Here is a 12,417-nt window from a genome sequence, read left to right as displayed (position 1 = left end):
TTGAGAGCTAATGGGAGGCAACTCATCATGGTTAATAACACATTAGTTTAGGTTGGAAGGCACCTTAAAGACCACCCAGTTCCAAGCTCCTTGCAGTGATGGGATGACATTTGCAGTTGTTGTGGGGACACAAACTGTCCCTGCCCTGTGGGGTATATGGGGAGCTGTGCCGTGCCCTGCCAGGCTCCCCTGAGCACCAGGGACCACGATGGCTCCTGTGGGGTGGCCAATTCCACTGGCCCCTTTGGCAGATCACAGAATATTCAAAATATTCAACCCCTAAACCACTAAACCAAAGGCGTACTTAAGAGGTTTCTGGATCTGGCACTGGGTGATGTGGTTTTGGGGTTGCAGTGCCAGCTCTGAGTGGACTTGATGATCGTGAAGGTCTCTTCCAGCCTTGACAATTCCATGATCCTAAACCACATCGCTCAGCGCCAGATCCAGACACCTCTTAAACACCTCCAGGGACGGTGATTCCATCTCCTCCTTGTGCAGCCTATTCCAACACCTGACCACCTGAACAGTGGATTCCTTTTTTCTAATCTGAATCTCTCCTGTCGCCGTTTGAGGCCGTTTCCTCTCCGTACAGACCCGGCAGAGCAGACCGGCCCCAGCTCACTGCACGCTCCCGTCAGGGGTGATGAGCTCCCTCCTGAGCCTCCCGGAGTCCCGGCTCCCTCAGCCGCTGCCCATCAGACTCCCAGTCCTTCTCAGTTCCCCAGTTTTGGTCTCTCCCAGTTCCCCAGTCCTTGCGGGAGGTTCCCCAGCCCTTGCAGGAGGTTCCTCAGCCCTTGCAGGAGGTTCCCTGCCCCCGGCCGGACCCGCTCCAGCAGCCCCGTCCCTGTAGAAGCGCAGCCCGAGGCACAGCTCGGCGCTCGCCGCGGCCGCCTCGGATGGACGCGGGAGCGCTCCTGGTGCCGGCGGGGCGGGAGCGGGCGGAGCCTGCGCACTGCGCCCCGCGCCCCGCGGCCCGCCCGGCACTCCCGCGGCCCGGCGCTGAAGATGGCGGAGGGCGGTGCGGCGCCCCCGTCCTGCGCTTCCTCCTCCTCCTCCTCCTTGAAGGGGCTGCGGGAGCAGATGGGTGAGAGCGGGCAGGGAGGGGTAGCACGGGGGGTGAGTGGGGGGTCCGGCGGCCCAAGGGCGCGGCTGGCGCCGGCCGCCCCCCCCCCGGCCGCCCCGCTGGACGTCCGGCCCCGTCCCGGGGCGGGGAAGGGGCGCCGCGAGCGGAGGCCGCCGGGGCTGCCCGGGCCCGGCCCGCTGCCCGCCCGGTCCCGCTTCCCGCAGCTCCGGGCGGTGATTGCTGGCTCGGGAGCTCCCGCAGCTCGCGGGCTCAGCAGCGGCGGTGCGGGGAGGCTGCGTTACACGAGCCGCCCGTTTTTCACCGGTTCTCCAACTTGGCGGTGTCTGTGCTGGCTCTGGCTTTCGGAGGGTTTGCCCCAGCGATGTGCTCGGTCCCGAGTGCAGAAGGCAGAGACAGCCCCTGGCATTGATTTCTAATGAAAGATTGAATAATTCCCGATTTTACTTTTCACTTTTTTTTTTTTTAACTGGTGTTATAGGAGGGCTGAAGAAGCTCTGCTTTGGTTTTGTATTTGGCTGTGCTTATGTGCCTATTTATTCTTAATAATATACTCTGCAACGAGTGTTGTGCATGCACGATATGTGTTTGCAGCAACATTTCGTGGTACATCTCCATGCAAAAGCTTTGTGGGTGAGCATTAGAAAAGATAAACATTTACTTATCCCAGTCACAAAAAAACAAGTGAAGAGACTTGTGGTTTGATCTAAGCTCACTAAGTAGGGCTAGGTGCAGCAACTACTCTTGAGAGCCTCTTGCATGATTGTTTTCAGTGTATCTGTGTAATTACATAAAGAGGCATGCTGGCAAAGGGTCCTGAATGCACAACTCTCATCTGGCATTCTTCTTCAGTGTGGTGGGTGTTGGAAATACTATTTAATTACTATTTGTTTCTGTTTCAAAATTAAGACAGTTTAGTCCTCCAGAAGGATAAAGATCTACCAAAAGATAGCACTTCCCACCTGCAAAGGCTGTGTCTATTTGAACCTTATTCTTCCTGCTAGAACTGCTGAATTTTATTTTGCATATGGGATGCACTTACATGGTGGCTGCTAAGTTTTTCTAAGGATGGGCACCCATATTTGGTTACAGCTGTCATGACCTAGATTTAGTCCCAAAATCACAGAGGAAATGCTCCATGGGCCAGGCAGCTCCATCTCCCTTCAGATATGCACATGTTGTAATATGCACATCATGTTGAACAAACAACCCCCCCTCCCTAGATCCTGGAAAGGCTAGACTTTGAATTTTTTCCCCTGAGGGGATAGAAGTCACTGAACCAGAATCTGAACTTCAGTGTACATAGAATGCATTTGTAGCAGTTATGTGCTCAAAGATAAACTCAGTGCTAATGTGCAGTGAATCAATGCTGTCTGTGAGCTCTCAGGCTGCTGCAGCTCTGCTCCCGGCTTCTGGTCAGTAGCACTCCCTGGAGAGAGCAAATGATGTTTAGAAATCATCCTTGCAATCCAGCGGTTGACGGTGGAATTTGCAGGATAATTTGCCACAGTATTTGCTGCTCTTTGGAGAAGTTGTGAGCAGCAGCCAAGTCTGATATCGCAGCTGTTTGGGGAAGATGTACAAAAAAAAGAAAAAAGACGCCCGAAGGAACCTCGAGGTTCAGTCCCACGCTCCCCTTGGGCTTGTTTGGGGAGGGATGGAACTTCCTGCCTGTCTGAGCTCTCTTGGCTGCGTGGGGGGACTCCTCACTTCCAAAATACCTGCTAACAAAAATGCCTGGAGCTTCTGCTGCTCTGGGGGCACTTGTGTACTTTGCTGTCTCAATCAATCTGGAGAACATCTATGCAAAATAAGTACAGTGTTGTGTGCCTTCCGCCATTTGTCAGTGAACTTGTGTCTGGGAATCTCACATTTAAAGACAATAAATAAAAGAGAATCTTGCTGGGAAACCACAGCTCTTTCTGGCAGCCTAAGAGGTGTGTGTACATACTGTTTGTATAGTCACCTTCTGCATAGGTACCTTTGTTGGTCCTTGTTAAAGGACACTTCTGGGTTCTTGTTCTGTTCACTTCTGCTCTCTGTGACCAGCCTCTTGATTGTGCTTGTTAATGTTTAGGCCTTGCACACGTAGAATCCCATGGTGCCACTTGTAACTAACTTCCAATTTTGTATGTTTAGCAAGAAAAATACTCTCTCAAATTCAGTCTAGTGTTGAAGTAAGGAAAGGTGTTTCTTCTTCTTTGAGAGAGTATCAACTGTAATTAAGATTCTGCAGGCCAACTCATGCCTGCAGTGCCAGTTCTGCAGTTCCTTTGTAATAATTTTCTGCCCTGACACACTTGTCCAATCTTATTTCCTTTATGTGGGTGACAAAAAGCAGAATCTGCTACCACAACTAGAAGGCAGTTAAGGTTTCTGAACATCACTTAACATTGTAGTTGTACACTGAACCAGCAGTGTTGCTTACCCCATTTTAGTTATCCATGCTTGCTGCTGTCATCCCTCAGGGATGAAGAGGAATTTTTGATCCTGTTCTAATGCCATAAGTACTGCTGAGCTTGTTAAGATGTGAGAAGAGGGGAATAGTCGGGTACTTGTGGTTTATCCAGTAAGTGAGGTTTTCCTTGAGTAGTGTGGGTAATCAGAGGAAAAATACCTGTAATTTAAGCTGCTGTAGCCTATATTTATTGTCTTCATTTTCACTGGAATACTGAAAACTGCCTTTCATAGTATGGGTGGTAGAGAATGTTTGGATTTTTTACTAGAGCTTGGTATTCCTGTGCTGTTGCCAGGATTTCCACTCACATATTGAATTGCTGTTGCAAAGGTTGTTCAAAACAGTGTATTTAAATGCTATTCATACATATTTTCCTTTCCAGGACCTGCATCATCTTTTGGGAAACCTGTCTCAGGTTTGGGGAAAAAATAAAGTGCCTTTTTTAACAAATCTAGCTGCAGGCATAAATTCCATGACCTTGTTGGAAGTTTTCTAATAAAACAAAAGCTTCATTCCATGTAATCAGATTTTTCTCCCTGTGTAAGTGGCACTGTCTGGCTTTGTCCATTTTTCCCAGATCACAGTTCTTAGCAACAACTTTATCAAGTGCATGCACACAGAATTGGCATGAAAAGAGGATGGATAGATAACTAATAGTGCAACTTCATTGCTCAGGCAGGTAGTCAGGGACATGCACAGATTTATCTGGTCTCTAGATAACAGTTATAAAACATAAGAACACAAGTTTGCACCAACACCTGTAGGAGTACTAGAGAACCCTTGGGTACAGTCTTGGTCCCACAACAGAAGATGGTCAGAGGAAATTATTTGGGACCCAGAAGCATCTGTTAGAAAATTGATAAGTTGAGCTGTGTGTCAGAGCTGCTTGCTGGAACTCAGAAAGAATTTATTTACAAATTTGGATCCTTTAAAGCCTTTGGGATTTGCAGTGTGGCTGTCGGTAGAGGTGGGCTTCAGATCTTGCCTGTGAAGCAGCCAGACAAGGAAAGCATTTCTTTGCCAGGTTTCTCACAGTGTGGGAGTGCTGCATGAAAAGCATCTTGAGCATTCAGTTGTTGTTTTACTTGGTGATGTTTGCATGAGTGACTGGTACAGGTCCCATCTGCAGAGCAAAGGCAGCCCATCACTGGGGCATCCAGCTCATGATCACTGGGGCTGGCTTCAATTTCTTCATTTGTCAAACTCCTCAGAACTTTGGAGAAAGTTCTGAGGGGTTTTTGTGCTTCATCTTTTTTCCCTGCATGAAAGTAGTAATACTGCTTTGCAGAGTGCCAAGGCAATAAGTGCAAAGAACTGCACAGAAATTGGATTTCATGTAGATCTCAGTGGTGAGAGAACATTCCCAAATCAGGCTGAGAACTTAATGTAATTGTGATGGCTATGAGCTCTAATTTCATTTTCTTTTTGTTCAGGGAAATACAATCATATAGGGTAGGGATAATTTCATGCTGATTCAGAAAGATGAATGCTATGTATTGAGGTGCTTAGCATTCTGAAGATTACTTCCAGTTGTAAGTGGTTTATAAAAGGTTTTATTAGAATGTAAAACTTAAAATTCTTGAGATTTCTCCAAATATATTCAGGAGAGATATGCTCCTTGCTGTAAGGAGAAAAAGCCAAACAAACAAAAAAAACCACCCAAACCATGTGCATATGCAGCATTTTTTTTTTCAGTTTCTTGTGTTGAGTGTTCCATTCTCTACATATTTCTTCATGTGTTGAAATTGCAGAATATAAATTTGGCTTCCATGCTTCAATTCAGATGAAACTATTTAGCAAATAATGATTTGCAAGGGTCATAAGTCCAATGGCGAGAGCCCAGAGATGTTGTGACTTACACTGTCCCTAACTGTGCATAGTCCTAAAATGTGACTGTAAGTAAGGACTGCTGCTTCTTCATACAGTTGTGTTTTTCAAAAAGAAAACAGGGGAGTACTGGTATGCTATTATTAATTTTCAGTTCTTAAAGGTGATAAGAGAATAAAGAAGGGTTACTATGGGTTACTGTAAGACAAATGGAAAAAATAATCTAGGTTAGTCATAATAATAGGGGTATCAAAAACTGCTGATTGTCTTTAAATTTGATTAAATAATTGGAGATGCTTGCAGTCCTCTTGTGAAAGGACACTGACAAATAAAATTCTGAGCTTGCAATTTTAATGACTTCTGTGGATATGACTTATCAGATTACTCGTGGTACTTCAAAATCCAACTGGGACTGCAAATTTCTTGTCTGCCACAAATAAATTAGTGCCATTTAGCTTCCAATTATGCAGCTTACAACCAGGTTAATCTTAATTGATTATATGCTTTCAGTGTGTTTGCATATGCCTGTCCAATAATCAAACCCTTTCTAGATGCTGGAGGTTTAAGATTTTTGGAGTGTGGGGTTCGTGGAAGAAAAAAGTATTGCTCAGAATTGTTTTTGTTTGAAAGAGACAGAAACCTCCACTGTGCTGCGTCATTAATGCCCGTGCATAAAGGGACCAAGCCTTTGCTTTTAAGGAAGGCTGACGTAGTTGCTTAGCATTAATTATTACAGAATAATTTAGATGTTTTCATCTAAATTATTTTTATATTCCAGTCAATTTGGAAGTTCTGCTTTCTAGGTGAAGGATCCCCAGCTGATGTTGCCTTTGAAGAAAGCAGTTACCACTGGCCATGCTCAGAATACCTCTGTCTTTTCTCATAGTGTTTTTTTCCCTTCGTAATTCACAGGGAACTTCTAAAATACTCCTTTATGAGTACTTAACTGACTCTTAATTTACAGACACTCTCTGTTGTTTAAATGCACTGACCTGAATCTTGGGAGGGAGAATAGATATTGTAGTGCCTTGTTCTCTGGGCAAGTGTTTCAAAGCTTCCAAGTGTTAGAATTCCTCTCCCAAGCCCAAGAGGGCTTGGCTACAAGAATATGGAAATACTGTAGGGATCTTTGTATTTAAAGAACACAATTTAATAGAATTTATTAAGTTATTAATTTCAAACCTTATCCTCTGTTTAATTTTGCCAAGAGAACTTCTTAGAGGAACATTTTTGCAGCACAGAGTTGATCAATGTGTATGTTGTGTTCTGGACATTAAAACCAAGGTCACTCATCTCCAGACCAGATCAGTGAGTGTCACCTTACATTCAGATTTCTTGGAAAGACTTTCTGCCATTGGGTAATGAATTTAGAAAGAAATATGGTCTCTTTATTTTCTCTTTAGCTCTTTTTTCCTGCTTGCTTTTTTTACACCCTTTTGCCACTTTTCACTTATCCTTCAAGCTCTTTGGAGCAGGAACTGATTGATGATCACTTTGCTGGGGTGACCATTGCATATATTGGAGTGTCCCAGAGCCTTCATTTTCTAATTAGCTGGGTGAACTGTACAGCTGTAAGAAAATTTGCAGTTTAATTCCTTTTACATTTTGCACCCCCTTTTCTGCTTTAGACAAGAGGATTTGCTGCTTTAGACACACTGTGGACCTGTCAGTGTCCTGCAGCACTTTCTGTATGGAGTGATTTGATTTGAGACTGGCCTGTGGAGGTAAATGCCAGCACCAGTCTCTCCTTCTGAAACACACAGACAGTGTTTGAATGAGCTCTAAATTTTCCATGTGAAATTCTTCAAGTGTAAAAAGCAAAAGCAGTAGTTTTCACTGTTGTCTTGGAAAGGAACTGCTATCCTTGCACCAGAAGAAAGCTCAAAATGGAGTTTTCCCAGGGTTTGTCTGTGTCTGTTGTGACTCTCGGTGCTAGGCTGTGCTCTGGGCTGGCATTGTTTGGCCTGGGTGAATTAAACAATGGGCACAGCCTGCAAACAGGAGCACAAAAGCGTTTTCAAGGCCGTGCTTCTAGCAAGCAAAAAACCCCAGACTGTTCAGGAAAGAGGGAAGTCATGGAGAGAAGTGAGCTATTGCCAGTGTTAGGGATAGTGCACGGCAGGGGAAGAAACAATACAATGAAAAAAACAGATGTGAAATAAGAGAAGAGAGCAAGGGCTTGGCTTGAAGTTACTTTTTGCCATGGCTTGCAGAGTGTGAAGAGGAGTCAGTGTTAAGCAGCCCAAAGCAGAGAGCTGATTTCTGTCTGTAGCTTTTGCCTGTGCTTGAGCTAGAATTCCAGTGGGAATTCCAGTGAGCTGTGCAGAGGAGGTTAAAGTGGGACTGCTCTGGCATCTGTGGAGCCAGCCCTGCATTGAGGGACAACACATGTACTCCTGAGCACTGGGCAGTGCTATAAAATAGAGACAATTATTTGTACAGCAGACTGGTTATTGATAATCCATTTTACCTTTTGGGTCCTTCTGCAGCTGTTAAACCTGTATCTAATTCTGCCCAGTTGAGAGTGTTAAATCTGTGTACACCTATATATAAGCATTGATGTCACATAACTGGTAAATTTCACAATGAATCCACTTGAAATTATGTAAGGGCATATTCATTGTACAGACTGCTTTCATTTTAGTCCTGTGTATTAGGATACTTTGGAATTTCCATTATGCAGAAATAGGTAAATATTTCAGCCAAATCTGAGAAGATTCACAAGGGTCTTTGTGAGAGTGGAGTTTCTGCTGTCATTCCACTGAATTTCTTTCAGGAGATGAATAATAATACATCTCACTAATAAAGAACCTCAAATTGTGGAAGCCAGGTGTCTTTTCTAGAGAAGGAGATAGATTTGTCTTGTCAGCCCTGTGTGCACAGCACAGATAGTGCTTCTTACTAACCTTATGATGGCTTCTGCAAGAGTTGGTGACATGTCTGTGTCCTTTCTCAGCATTGTCCTGGCAGTTGTTTTTTCCATTAAGTAGCAAGAAGCATAAGTCATGGCTGAGCAGTGTAAGTGAGGTTAAAATAAGAGAATAAGTGACAGTGGGAGTCAGTGGGACTCCACAGATGTGTTTTCAGTAGTGTTCAGACAGCTGAAGGTAGTGAGGATGGTGTGGCTGTTGAGCAATGGTGTAACATCTCTGACTGTAGAAAGTTTTTGGAGATGGCTGCTGATTCTGTTGAGGACAAATTTCAATGCCTTGGTCTGTGCTTTTATTATAGTCAAGTTTGGTTTAGATTATGTCCTTTCCCTAGGGCAAAGTGTGCAGAGATCAATGCAAAAATTAACTACCAACCTTCCTGGTGCCTTTCAGCCCTAGGCTGAGGGCATAGTATGAGTACCATACATCTTTGAGATTGCTTCAGCTGTATCTTTGCAGGTTTCCTTATAAGAAATAAGTAATTTTGTTAGTTATGTGATTTTAAAAAAACATTTCTAGGTCTTGATCTGAATGTGAATGTTTGAAGATAAGTAAAAAATTACGTTCTTGCAAGTATGTCTCAAATACTTGCTCGTGGGAGCTGCTAATTCATATACTGCAAAGGAATGCTTGTGTCAGTGGGTTCAAAACTTGTGATGAACTCAAGAAATCACCCTGAACTGCCTTGAGCTTTGGGAGCAAAACCAGATTGTTGTACCGAATTAGCTGAGGAAATGGCATTCAAGGGAGGAAAGCACATAAAGGTAGTAAGATAGGTACCCCATGTAGGGAATAAATATAGGACAAAGTTTGCAAATGGAGTCTGGGATAGGGATAAGACAACAGGAAGCTCTTGTAGCCTGCTGAAGCTGAGAGTGTGCACTGCTTTCTGGAGATGTCTGTGCTTCCCATCTGGTGGCTGCCCAGACAAAACAGGAGAACCATCTGCCTCCCAGCTGCTCCGTCAGAAGGTGCCTACAGGGAGCTCACGTGTGTGTTTGTTTGTGGAGCCTGTCAGTCCTTGCAGCCCAAAGATGGGATGTGAGGATCAACGGGGAGAGACAGAAAAGGGGAAAACAGGGAAAAGAGGAATGCACACAGGGAGGGCTTCTCTTCATCATTAGAAATTTTCTGTGCTGTCCACTTGTTTGTGTGAGGTGCATCCTTCCTCTGGTGTCATCTGAACAAGGAGTAGTGGTGTAAAAGCCAATACCTAATTTTTCTTAAAGCTTCAAACATATGATCTTGCATCTGTTTGTCTTAACCTGTGCTAATTAATGATTGGAAATCAGCTTCAAAGGCAGTGCGTGGAAATCTCAAACTTGAATGCTGACTTTCCTCATCTTTCCTGAAAGTATGTACAAAACTTTTAAAGGATCTGAACACTTACTGGCAAACAGTAGCTCCCTGTAGTGGAGCAAGACAAGAATGGAGGCTTGCAGATTTGGCACAGCTTGTTATAAAATCAGAGATATTTTACTGGAAGGTTCACTTTTGATTCATGGGTTGCTTATTGGCTTCTTGTTACCTGCTTTAAACTTTTATGGACACATTTAGAATCATAACAATGCTTAACATTCAGGAGCCCTCCTAACACCCCCATTTCAGAAGCTTAGCCTGGGATTTTTTCATTTGCTTTGCATAACAAGTCATTAAATCATAAGAAGCAGGAGGATTGCTGTGAAAGTCAGCACATTCTGCTCTCTCTGTAGTCCCACAAGGGAAGGGAAGGGAAGGGAAGGGAAGGGAAGGGAAGGGAAGGGAAGGGAAGGGAAGGGAAGGGAAGGGAAGGGAAGGGAAGGGAAGGGAGAGTAGGGCAGGGGATGGGATGGAAGGCCTGGAGCTCGCTGGGTGAAGGGATGGAGCTGCTTCAGTCCCTAATGAGGTTTACTAAGAACAGCAGTGGGTTCTTTGCCAGTCTTGGCAGGGCCAAGGGTATTAGCCGTGTGCAGGGGTTGAAATAGAAATTAAGGTTTATTTTTAGCGCCGGTCTCTTCAGGGCATATTGGAAACCTGATCAGGGAAGGGAGGTACTGCCATGCTCAGTGTGAGGGAGGCACCTCAGCACCCGCACTGTCAGGGGATCGTGAGCTGGAAGTGAAATTGGGAGAGTTGGATTTATCTAGAATGTCACCTCCTGGTGCTTCTGTGGGTTTGGTTTATCTCTGATTTGCTTGGTCAGACCTGGGGTGCTAAATGGTGATGAAGGCACAGAAGGAAAACTGCTTCCCAAATTACCTAATCATTTCATGGTTCAAATAGCTCTATTTTATTATGCATGAATGCAGATATTATTATTAGCCTCATGCATGGCTTATATTTTTATTGATTTTATCTGGAGCACTTAAAGGTATACTACTGTAAAATAAACACACAAATTATGCTGATCACAAAATATTGTTGTGAAAGACTACTGTGGGAGGGCAAGCTCAGAATAGAAATGAGATATAATTTGACTCTAAGAGAATTTTTCCTCTCCAGGGAGTTTGCTGAATATGTCCATGAAGGCAACCCCCATTAATGCAACATGTGACACAGATTCTAGTGAAATGGTTGTTAACTGGTTTCCTGTTCTGGGTTATCCTGATTCATTACAGAAGTATTAGGCTCTGTATTTTACAGAGATATATTTTATGGAAAATACTTTTCCATGAAGCTTCACTCCATAGCAGACTGCTACATTCATTATGGAAAACTAGGCAGAGAAATTATAGGTATCTGCCAAAAAACATTTAAATATATTAATTATGAAGGTTTATTTTATCATATCAAAGCAAAATAAGATAGGTATTTCTTAAAGATTGCATAGTGCAACAACATGCAATGCATTTTCTTTTACTGTAGGAAAATGTGGACTTTGAAAATCACAGTTTTGTATTGTAAATTTACCATGAAATTGTCAAGGGCCATAAAACCTGTCTGTTGACTAGAACTTGGTGAAACTGAGCTCACGTATCTCAGGAATGTATCTAATGTGATGTCTGTTCCCCTTTTATCAATCTTCTGTTCACATCCCCAGTTCACATTTGATTCTGGCTTTCTGGTGATGAAATGGATCACATCCATGTGAGGTGAAGGTGCACACCTTGTAGCTTAAATCTGCTGCTTTCAAATGTGGAAGCACATTGTTTCCATGCAAATAATGAAGCACTGAAGGAGTGAACATAAAATATTTTATCTGACATACAAAAACCTTGATGTGCAGAGTCCTCTGGCTGGATATTTCTAGAGTTTTTTCACCTCTGTGTCCTCTGCAAGCTGAACTGTTTCTGTAACCCACTTTCCTGTCTTACAGAATCTCAAATAATCTTTTGCAACCTGAATTAATTAAAATGAACTGACTAATTGCTTTGCAGATGTAGCACATTTTTAAATCAGTGCCTTCTAATCATGAACATTATTCCAACTGTGCATTTATCTTTGATTGAGTAAATAAATACATAATCCCCCATATCCATTATGGCTGCTTTGTTCAGCAGGATTTCTAATAGTAAAATACTTCTGCAAGTAAAATAAAATTAATATTGTACCTGTTTAATTGCAGGTTGCTTCTTACTATAACTTTGTTATAGAAATTTGGATATTTCAACTTTGAGAGTTGAAGCAAAATTCCAGTGTTGGTCTTAACTGAAGCTGGTTTAGGTGCAGAGTGACTTTGTTCTGTTGGGATAATTTCCTGCCTGAGTTAGCTCAGGCTTCCTGGGCACCACTGCCTCCTCCCTTGAGGAAAGATGTACCTGGATTTCTGGATTTGTCTGAAATCTAAGCAGTATTTCAAGAAGCTTATGTTCCTTCAGCCTTTGTGATGTACAAAGGTGTCATTGGATATGAATGCCCTGGTTGCACATTTCTGCTCTCAGAGCACCTGCAGTGGGGCTGCTCTTCCTCTGGCTGTTTGCATTTCTATTTGTGTTAGAATAGATAATTCTGTTGTTCTCCACTTGGTGTTTTTTTGGGCAGGATTCCCATCCATGTGACATGCAACAGTGTACAAAAATCAGAATTTTGTCTGATCTAAAGAGTGAAAAAACAGTGAGCCTTTTTTAAGCTATTTTTTTGCCAGTTGGTAATCTCATCGTGTTGTAGTGTATCTGGTCTGTGACTTGTGTGAAAAGAGCCTC

The 12,417-nt window shown here is 43.4% G+C and overlaps 1 protein-coding gene across 9 annotated transcripts in view; it reads left to right on the top strand.

The window, feature by feature from the left end:
* Positions 1–982: 982 nt before the first annotated feature.
* The window catches only part of MAP7D3 (MAP7 domain containing 3), a 41,601-nt gene continuing 30,166 nt past the window's right edge, over positions 983–12,417 (top strand). For all 9 annotated transcript variants that reach the window (XM_054289432.1, XM_054289436.1, XM_054289435.1 and 6 more), the window contains exon 1: positions 983–1,084. In XM_054289432.1, coding sequence (XP_054145407.1) covers positions 1,006–1,084 — 79 coding nt within the window. In that variant the 5' untranslated portion in view covers positions 983–1,005. The remainder of the gene's footprint in view (positions 1,085–12,417) is intronic.

Source organism: Melozone crissalis, unplaced genomic scaffold (genome assembly GCF_028551555.1).
Source record: "Melozone crissalis strain CALT ecotype California unplaced genomic scaffold, PUWL_Pcris_2 ptg000068l_1, whole genome shotgun sequence".
Taxonomy (NCBI): Eukaryota; Metazoa; Chordata; class Aves; order Passeriformes; family Passerellidae; genus Melozone; species Melozone crissalis.
This window is presented reverse-complemented; position numbering and strand designations above follow the sequence as displayed.